Source organism: Numida meleagris, chromosome 12 (genome assembly GCF_002078875.1).
Source record: "Numida meleagris isolate 19003 breed g44 Domestic line chromosome 12, NumMel1.0, whole genome shotgun sequence".
Classification (NCBI taxonomy): Eukaryota; Metazoa; Chordata; class Aves; order Galliformes; family Numididae; genus Numida; species Numida meleagris.
The window spans coordinates 11,694,585-11,705,259 of record NC_034420.1 but is presented as its reverse complement, the minus strand read 5'-3'; the positions used below and the strand labels follow the sequence as shown (position 1 = coordinate 11,705,259).

The window sequence follows — 10,675 nt, the reverse complement described above, 5'->3', positions numbered from 1 at the left end:
GGGATGGGGTGGGATGGGGTGGGATGGGGTGGGATGGGGTGGGATCATTAAGGTTGGGAAAGACCTCTAAAGTCATCAAGTCCAACTAGCCACCTAATATCAATATTGCCTGCAGTAATGCGCGTGATGGGAGTGCAGCTTTATTGGTGCTGCGGCCAAAGTCTCAATGCTGCTGGTGGGTGCTCAGCAGCAGGAATAGCACTCACTTTGCTTTTGGGGCAGGAACAGGGGAATTTCAGGGCTCTGTCGACTGTGCCCAACAATGCAAGCGCTAGCAGTTCCAGAAAAGAAAGAAGCTGGCAGCCAATTCTCATCTATAGTTAAAAGGAAAGAAGCGGGGCTCAGAACTGCCCTCCCAATTCGGTGCTTTCCCCGAAATCGGGGCTCTCTGCGCCGCACTCCGCGGGCAGCCGCCACCTAGCGGGCTGCGAACTTTGTCATACCCCAACCCGCTCTGCCGGGCGGCCGTGACGTTCTCACGCACTTCGTGTTGCCGTTGTTCCGAGGGATGGAGCGCTGCCGTCGGGGCTCTGCGTTGGAAGCGGGCCACGTGTTGCGGCCCCGGCAGCGCGGCAGGGCGCTGCGGTCACAGCGCTGCTGTTCGCACGGGGTTCGCTGCTGCCGCCGCTGCTCACCCCCGGGGCTCTCTGCCATTCAGAAACGACCCCGAATTTTGGGAAAGCGGTTTACTGAAGCCGCCAGTTTATTGAAAGAAGAGAAAAATAAATTAAAAAAAAAAAAAAAAAGCCATTCCGTGCCTATCCGTCATCTGGTTTATGGGCCGGCGGAATGCAGCTTAATTACCACGGAGATCTCCCCCAGGGCGCTAATTGCGGAACCCCTCCGCAGCAATTAGCGCGCCGCTCCCCGCGCCGCCCCCGCGGGCCGAGCAGGAGGGGGCGGGGCCTGAGGTGGGACCGCCCCCTCCCGGCGGGATGGGCGTGGCCTCGTTGGCCCCGCCCCCGGCGCGGAGCGGAGCGGAAGTGCCCGAGTTGCCGCCCGCCGCCGCCGCGCGCGCCGAGCAAGTTGCGCTCCGTCAGGGCGGCTCCGCGCTCCTTCCTCGTCCCCTCCTCGCGGCGGCGGCGGCTCCGATGCGGCGGAAGCAGAAGCGCTTGCTGCAGGCGGTGGGGCTGGCGCTGGCCGCCCTCGTCTTCTTGCCCAACGTGGGGCTCTGGTCCCTGTACCGCGAGCGGCAGCTGGAGGGCGGCGGGGCGAGCGGCGGGGAGGGGGCGGCCGTGGGGCCGCCGGGGGCAGCGGCCGGAGAGGCGGCGGTGAGTGGGGACGGCGTCCCGAGGGCGAGGAGGGGTCCTGGCGGTGTGAGGGGCTGAGCTGTGCCGGGATCCTGCCTGCCCGGGGTGGGGGGGAGTGGAAGGGGCTGGGCTGAGCGCTCCCCTCGTGCCTGAGGGTCTCCACCCGCGTGTAAGTGCCCGGGGGTCTCAGCCCAGCCCTCCGTGCTCGGGGAGGCTGTGCCCGGCTGAGCGGGCTGCGCTGGGGAGCGTCGCTGCTCTGCGTGGGGAATGCGAGGGCTGCCTTTACGTAAGGTGAGGGATGAGGGTTTTGCCCAGGGGATGGGCTGCAGGTGGGACGCCGGTACTTCCCGTGGATCCGGAGATCCGCTCGCCTCTCGGCTGAGCGCGGCGAGAGAGTAAAACGAGCTCTTTGCCGTAGGGAAAAAGGAAGGGTTGTCCCATGTCCCATCCTTGCGGTGCAAAGCGTTCTGCCTCCCGAGGCTGTGCCGTCTGCTCCATTTCTCCTCACCTGCCTCAGGTGCAGGCAGCGAGCATCTCCTTTAACTCCCGGTGCCCCCAGGCCCTGTGGCGAGGACTTGCGGAGCATGGTGCCCGTGCCCGGCCCTCCCTTAGGACAGGAGGAGCTCGGGGCTGACCCTGAGCTCTTCCCGCTGGGTGCCCGCTGCTCGGGGATGCTGCAGCGAGTGGCTGCATTCCTTTCTCGTCCCAGTGATGTAGCTGTAGATCTCACAGACAAACCCTTCTGCTCCGTGTGGGAGACAGCAGTGCTAGATCACCCAAATCAGACGTTTGTAAGCTCAGCTTAGCTGTTTTACTTCTGGCGATGTAATTGCTTTATCCAATTCTTGGTTTGGCTCCGTACCATTAAGAATGATGGGGATGTGAAGGCTTGAAATGTCAGCGCGTAACTATCACTTCAGCTGCTGCTTCACAAGGCTGTCCGTCTTCAGAACCACTTAAAACTCTTGGTTGTCTAAATCTTTCCCTCCTTGGAGACTTGCCATTATGACTGCACCGTAAAGGTGGAGAAACTTACTGTGGCCATTCCTTCTGTGACGGAGGGAAGGCTCTCGGGATGAGGCTCCGCCAAGCTGGGTTTGGGCTCTTCCTTTCTAGAGAAATGCTTTTTGGATGTGAGCATTTGGGGTTAAGCCCAGGCGTGACCAGCAGCATCTCCTGGTTGTGCCCCACGCGGATGGGGAAGAGGTTGTTGTGTGCCGTGTCGTGGTTGTGTAGCAGACTCTCAAAACTGCACAGAAATCCTTTTAACGCACACAGTGCTTGTAACGTGCCTGATGGTGCTGCCTTATGCTTGGGTTTCTGTTGTGTGCAGGCAATCTACTTTGCATGACTGACAAAATCCAGCCCTGTAGGCCACTGCTGCACAGCTTTGCATAGTTGGCATTTTGGCAAGGTGAAAACCAATGTAAAATCGTGGCTTCTAGGCATTACAGAGGCAGAAGCTGGTAATTATCCTTGGGAGGCTTCAAAGTTCCTCGATGTGGAGGTAGCAGTTAATTTTGGTTAAATGTAGAAGAGCAGAAAAGACGGTAACAGGCTGACTTCTTATTTTTGGTCTTCCAAAATGGTCCCTGAGCTGTGGGCTTTGGGTAAGAGGAACTGTAAGCCTGGCAGTTTCTACAGTGCAGTGCATCACTGCTGATTTCAGTATGTGTTCAGTCATCTCAGAAGTAAGATATGTCGTATTGCCTGTGCTATGCAGAACGTTCATTCTATTTTTCTTAATCCTATAGATGTTTGAAGTGTGACAGCTGTCCATAAATTCTGAGATCTGTTTTCTTTCGAGGGTGTGCTGAACTGGGCAGGAAATATCTGTGCTGATTGCAGGAGAACTTGAAATAAAAGCTCCTGTGCTTGTGCAAACCAGAGTTGCTGGGTTTGGGCTGGAGGCTCAGCTTTCCCTTCTCATTAATGTGGAGCTGTGGGCCGCAGTGGGTCTGATAGCAAAGATATCCCTGTATTGTATGTGTGTGTTTTTCAAGGACTGGGTCCTGAAATAATAGTCGCAGTTAGACTGAGCAAGGGAAAACGTACCCCGAAGGACAGCTGGCTGCCGCGGTGAAAATAATTCCAGATGAAGCAGAATAAAGATAAAACAAATGGTTGGTTGTTTGGGTTATTTTTATTGTTGTCATAGAGTTATCTGCCAGCTGACTGCAGAGTTTGTCGGGCACCCTCAGCGCTGGTGATTCCAATGGTCCTGACAACCACTCGCAGCTTCGTACAGCTCATCACCTTCCAGCCTGTAATGAATGTGCTGTTTGTCTGCTTGCTTGTGGAGCCCTGCAGAAGGGCTGGGTTCTTAACACCGAAACTAGTAAGACCATGAGAAGCTGTATCATAAAAATCAATATTTGTAGCAGTCTGAAAAGACATTTTTATCTATTTCTGGCTTTAATTTGCCTTCTTGTGCAGGCTCATCTCTGTACTGTAGGCATTTTAGATGTGGTACAAAATGAGGTGTTCAGTGAAATCTCTGTTCGTGCTCTTTCTTTCTCTTAAATGGTGCCTTCTGTTCAGTAACGTTATCTTCCAGAGTTACAGCAAAAGGAGAGAGAGAAGTTTTAAGAAGCAGTTGGATTAAAATGGTAAGAGAGAATTCCTAGAGTATACAGTTGCAGTGCTAAGATTTGGATGTTTAAATCATGCCAAGAGTGTGTGTAGTTGTGCACCTGTGCTGCATGTTGCTTTCACAAGGGCAGTGTATCGATGCGGGCTATCTTTGCCTCGTTTAATCTTTCTAGTGCTTGAAACAAAGCTGTCAGAAAGTTAAGCAACCAGGAGCCATGTAAATGTATTCCTGAGAAGATTATGGTGAATTGTTTCTGCAGAAGTTCCTAGGCAGCGAATTGTTTGTGTAGCTACACGTTCAGTGGAAGCATTACGGTGGCTGAAATTAACGGGTTGCTTCAACACAGCGGGTCAGGACCAGGTTCTTTCCTTCTGCCCTTGGGTTTCTTCTTCTGGAGCTTTGCTGGTTGGGTCTTGCCCTGCAGAGAAGGGATGGCTTCAAGCCATGACAGGACTGCCCCAAGGTCATGCTGCAGATGTCAATGTTGCATTGACTTGCTTTAAACACAAATGCATGTGCAGAAGCATCCTTTATCATAATGGATTTATGATTGCTCATCAGGCAATATGAACTGGGAAGTCCTTTTTTTCATGATGTGTGTAACAACATTGGCGGGGGTGGTAGCTCTCTGTAGGGACGACAGGATTGAGGTACTAAAGTGTTCTGCTGATAACAAAAGCATTGGCTTAGCTTCCTATACTCCAATATATTTTTTCCTCACCAATGTGCATATATCAGCATGTTAATGTAATAAAGATCGACGTTGATGCAGTTTCATCTTCCTCTTTTTTTAAACAGATATTCAGTAGGTAAAAAACACGTGATCTGCAGGTGTGGAGGATTTCAAGAGAAATCGGCCTGTTCCTTTTGTCTCTTGAATCTCAGCTCTCTGCCTTGGAGGCTGCTGGGCATCTCCAGCCCGAATGTTTAATTGCTGTGTGGTCCTGCGGTGTGTAGAACACAGATGAGTTGGTCTGTGGGCTGGTGGTTTGTGCTTGGGCTGATGCAAGTAGCTGCATGATTCCTAATCCTCTGCAGAGATCCCGCTCGGTACCTGTCTGGCCACGCTGGAGATCTGCGCTGCGTGGTGCATGCTGTTATGGGAACGTGGCGTCTGAACTCCAGGGGAGATTAAGCTTGAACATCTCATTCCTTGAATTGCTGGATAAAAGCATTGTGGCAAATTAGCAGCCTTTCATTTTATGCGTTTCATTTGATACGATGCATGCTTTATAAAGTCACCCTGTAGCTTGTTGTAGTAGTAATTTATGCTCTATAAAATCACTTGTGAGCATGATGGAAGTATATAAATCACAAAGCTGATTGTGTGGTGCCCTCTGCTGCCAGCTCTACCTGGCTGCTCGGGGCTGTGAATGAGACACGGGCTTCAAATGTGATTGAAGCTTTGTAAGAATGCAGCCCTTGGACCATTTGGGATTGTAAACTTTGGCTTTGGTGCAGTTAAGCTCCAAGTATCCGGGCTGTACTGCAGACAAAGCAGCCCTGGTTACAAGCTGAGAGGGGAGCAGCACGGTGCTGCTTCCAAAATGCTGCTGCTGCTCGCCTCTTCTTCACCAGGGGAAGATGATTGGCTTTGCCATCCTGACCTCGGGGCAGCTATGAAACTGTCACTGGCTGTCAGCTTCACGTTGCGGCTGGCATGTGCTGCTCGGGAACAGGGCGGCTCTGTAGGCTTCCCCTGCTGCCGAGGCTTCACAAGGGCTTGGGAAGAGAAGAGAAAAAGCTTTCTGCTCTCTGCCAGCCAGAGGTAAGCAGAAATTCAGCTTGTCATGCCGCCCATGTCTTTGGCAGTGGCACTGGACGTTGGTGCTGCAGCTGAACTATGAGCTTGGCTCTCTGGCCCCTTCAAAGCTGCCATTGTTGCTTGTGTTGGCTAGATGCTTCCCAGCTGATGCAAAAGCAAACTTAGGAAAGCTTATTTTGATAAACACAGTGTAAAACAATTGGAATGCAAGGACTGAAATGCAAGTGCTAGAACTAAAATGGCTATTTTTGTGTGACCAATTTCTAGTGTAGGCTACTCTGAAGTTCATTATTCAATGTAGTTGCAAAATGAGCAGTTTTTCCTGGGCTAAGTGTTGTACTGCAAAGTGAGCTTAAGTGAAAGCTAAGTTTCTGTCTCAAAAGGAAAGAAGCCGGGGGGTTGAAGAGTTTTGAAGCATGTAGCACATGAAGTGTTGAACCCATCTTGCAGCTGTGAAGTCCAAAGTTAATTTGAGAAAAGATGTTGATTAAGAAGTTAGAGCTTTCACTGATCTCATTCTTGCTGATGGTCTGTACTGTGATGGTAACATGGCAGTGAATGAGCCAGCAGGCTGTGTTCTAGCTCCCCTATGTTGTGTGCAAACAGGGGGCTGTTGTACTTGTATCCCATGGGGTTATCTCTGCCATGGGGCAGATGCTCCACGGACAAGCAGTTCTGTGGCCAGCCGTTGAAACATGCTCTGTATGCAGTTCTTAAACACTGCCACGATTAACTCTCCTTTAAAGGTAAACTTCAGCATGAAAGTGTTCTGGCTCCTGACATCCATAGGTCAGCGGTAAAAGCCGTAATCGCGCAGTGATCTGCAGAGCTGTATGTTTTCCCAGTGTGAGTTGGGATCAGATGGTGAGACAGCGAGACTTATGAGCAACTGTCGTTACAGATTTCCTGCCAGCAAACTGCCATGGATTTGACCAACTGGGAAAATATTGGAAAGTTCCTTATCACCGGTGGTGCATTGAAGTCAGGCAAAAACTGCTTTCTACCAATTTGAGATTGTATCACCTTCCACGTGGCATCACGTTGAGTGCAGGAGAGCCATTGTTTGTAGGCAGCTGCGGAGTGCACGGTAACCAGAATGCAGCGTGCAGAGTTCTTGGTGCAGTGCTCATCAGGGTGGTGTGAGCACATATGTGAACAGAGCTGTTGTGACATTCACTGTCAGAGGACTCTGCCTCTCTAGAGGGTCCATCATGCTTCATGCCTTGCATGTTGTTATCTCTGTGGAGTAATTTCAGTAAGTTGTGCTGCTTTAAATTGCTTGATGCTATAACTGTTGCGTAACTATTGTATGGTGCAGTCATGGGGCCGGGTGGCTGCGATAGCTCTGTGCATATGAGATCTTGGAAAAGCAGCAGAGAAGGGCTTTCATGTTTGGTGACTGAAATGCAGGTGTAGATCTTCTGCATCGCCTTTTTGGGAAAATTGGAAAGGATTTTTTCCATTATTGAATGGATTAAGAACTGGATCATCTGGTGGGATATACTGGGATAGAAAGCAGATATCAATGACTATTCAAATAATTTGAATAATTTGTAGACTTGGTTAAAGCTGAATAGATATTAACTTTGTATCTCCCGCTTCTTACTCTGGAATCTGATGAGGAGTAACTATTCTGCCCTAAATTTGTACTTTGTCTTAATCTGAACCAATCTCCCAGGACAGAACCGCTCCAGGTTGCCCTGGTGCAGTTGGGCCACCCATGTATTCCCTTTATATGCAGCAGCTCTACCTGGGATTCCTCTGCTTCTGGAGAGAGCTGCAAAAGAAACTGACCACAGATCCCAGATTGTTTGCAGAATGGGTAACTGTCAGTGTTGTGTTTTTTTTTTTTTTTTTGGCAGTGAACAGAGTGTGAATCTGTTTATCAGATTTCACAGACACCTGTACAAATGCTGATGCTCAAGTCACATTTGAGAGTACAACAATGACTCTTAGTCCAGGAATAAGAGCACGTCCCCCTCAATTTTGCATTTCTGTGTACTCCTTTAAGACTGCCTATTGCATTTTGTTTGCCATGAACAGACTTTCAAGTTCTTCATTATCTCCTTTGGAGTTTACCTTCAGATCTGGCGTGCTGCTCGTGACTTCTTACAACCCGGAGAGCTGGGAAGTGTTACTTGTCCTGCTTGGTTCAGCACGAAGCATGACCCCTCAGCGGTAATGGTATCTCCCCTATCAGTGTAACTGACGCTCGTGGTGTTATTTTGTTACCTTGACTGGATAACAGATAGGTAACAAGGATGCGAGTGTTTATCTACACCTCTTTGTGAGGAATACAAGCAGTACTGGGTATCAAGTTATGGCTGACTTGTCAGACTGTGCCTCTCTTGTCAAATTTAAAGAGTCTGATGAACGATTGGAGAAAATCAGTGTGTGGCACAGCAGGTTACCGGGCAGCCCCTCTTCTTCAAAAGCTTGGGAAGAACAGGAACTTAACTGCCCCTATGTCTGAGATCTGCTGGCAGCTCTGCATCCGAGTCTCACATGCCCCCTAAAATATAAGAAATATGTCACTTGACACTTCTTATTGTTCATAAACTTGATAAAGCTTTAAATTGTGGCTTCAAAGAAGGGAGGCCTGCCACATCTTGGTCTTTAAATTTGCTTTTCTTTCTAAATAATTAGCTCTTTTCCTTGCCCTTTTGCAGTTGCTTCATTTTCTCTAATCTTAGCTCCGGGGTTAAAAGAGAACTCTCTGGAGCATATATCTATAATTAAGGCTTTTCAACCACAGTTACAGTGGAGTACAAGCAGTGCTCCGGTGATGCCAATACCCAGGGAAGAAACTTGTTTCAGTGGAAAAGCTGCTGAGTTTATTAAAACTGAACTCTTTCAGCTATCCCACTCGTGGAGTTCCCTCTGATGTTATTCTGCACCTTCCCACTTCACCAAGTTGCCTTTTTAAGGCTGATGACATTTTCTGTAGCTCGCAAGAGAAGTTATTTATTCTTCTTGTCACTTTCTTGGAAGCACCAACTCCTAGCTACGGCGATTAGTGTCCATCATGAGCATATTCAGAAAGCTGGGGGAAATGTCAGCCAGTTCCTTTCTAAGGTCTGACTCCTTCAGGTCTTAGAACACCTCTCTTCAGGCATCTTAATTAGAACTGAGTTCTGGTTAACAGTACCAAAGGTGAGTGGCATTCAACTCACTTTCATCTTTTGGAAATTGTTATATGAGTGCACAAATGTGTTGCCATCAAAGTGAGCCAGGGATGAAATCCGTCTTGTTGTCTGGGTGCTCTCAGAGGTCTTACAAGTGCTATGAACTAGAGCCTACTTAGAGGCAGCTCCTAAATGGCAGCTGATGGGCTGGAGATTTGTACCCTAGGAAATGTGGTTTACGTGTCTACAGCTTTTGCTTTCCCATATTGTTGAGTCAAACTAAAATGACAAGCAGGTAAACATAGTAAGAGTCTCAAATGGAAAACCCAGTGTGAGCAAGGTGTAACTCGTGGATATTGTGATTCTTTCCTTAGCAAGAAATAGAGCAAAATGGAAGGAAAGTGGAGGCAGCAAAGACTTGAATGCACAGCAGCACCTAACCTTGAATTTTGCTCTTAATGTTTATTCAGTGGCTGTGTCTTCCAGGCTCAACCTCTTATTAATCTTTCAACTGTAGTACTTTTTTTTTTGTCCAATTAGCACAAGAAGTAGCAGAAAGTAACTTCTAAAAAATTGTCTCTCCAAGCAGTGAATGCTGGCATCCTTCCCTGCCAAGCTGAGTGTTGCCTTTGCATTGAGGTCACCAATTTGAGTTCGGAGCTTCTCCCCTCAGCACTAATGCGTATTTCTTGTGTGTGTGTCAGGCTCAGCTGATGGTGGCAGCGGCTTGATGGCATAGCTTTCAAATACAAATCTGTCTGTTCTATGTGGTTGAGGGTTCACAAAGTGACTGCCAAAGTCAAAATTCCAAGAAGCATTTCAGAACGTTTGTTTGAAATGCGTAGGAATTCCGGCTGCTTGCTGAAATAATGACCAACTGGGCACTGAGGTTCAAAGAAATGTGGAAGAGTGGGTTTTTTTTTTTTTCAGGTATGAGATGTTGAACCTCCACTTTGAACTTGCACGAACTCTCTTCCCACTGCAGGAGTTGTAGTCAGTAATAAAAGTAAAGGAATTGCAGAACAACAGTAAATCCATCAGTGTCCTGGAAGAACTCTCTGGATGAATGAAGTCTCCGTTTGTATATGACTACTCTGTCCTTCAAATAACCTGATTAGAATGGAGTTTTTTAATTTGTCAGTCAACGTTTTGCTCTGTTTCAGGGTTTTGTTGGATCTGCTCTGAACGTGCTGTTCAGTCTCCTGCATGCGGAGCTGCTTTGCTTCTGCCCACTTGAACAGGTGCTTCTACAAAGCTGGGTTGTTACGAAAGGTTCAGCTCTGCTTCCTCTCTAAAGCCTGAAATCCTTTGCTTGCAATTATGTGTGCAGACTAAGATGGCTTTCCATCATCCTCTTCTTTACCTTTGCTTATGATTATGTAAGAAGATCTAACATTTAAAATCTTTAATAGCCAATCTTGATTTTCCTAAGTGGAAGATCGTGTAGGCTTGCCTTTGTATAAATTATTTGTTCCAATTCATTTGGGAAGTTACTCTTCTAGTTCACATCGCTATTAACAAAACAATTTTTCTCCATGATGGAAAAGAGACCCCTAACGCTTCTCAGCATCTCTCAGATGAAGTCCGAAGAAGGAATTTTCTCAGACATTAGTAAACATGAGCTGTTGCTTAATAAATAAAACAAGTGAAGCAGTGTTTGAGTGTTCTTAATGTTCAGACCAAAGTTTTCAAAGATGTCTTAGGATGCGATGCTCCTTTGAAAAACCAGAGTCTTAGTGACTTTGATCTAAGGTATGACACACAAATACACATAACCAGGTCTAGTTTCCCATCAGGTTATTTGGGTTTTCTTTTTGTTGGTTTTTTTTTTTTTTTGAAGGAAGAGCAGTTCCTTCTCTTCGACTCAGGCTGACTTTAATCTTAACTCAGTGTCCTTGAAAGTGCTGCTCTTCAGACACTGCCCTTTCAGCTCAGATGAGTA

General features: G+C 48.0%; 1 protein-coding gene across 1 annotated transcript in view; it reads left to right on the top strand.

Moving 5' to 3' along the window:
- Positions 980–10,675, top strand: part of GALNT10 (polypeptide N-acetylgalactosaminyltransferase 10) — an 84,586-nt gene continuing 74,890 nt past the window's right edge. The window contains exon 1 of the mRNA XM_021410289.1: positions 980–1,271. Coding sequence (XP_021265964.1) covers positions 1,092–1,271 — 180 coding nt within the window. The 5' untranslated portion in view covers positions 980–1,091. The remainder of the gene's footprint in view (positions 1,272–10,675) is intronic.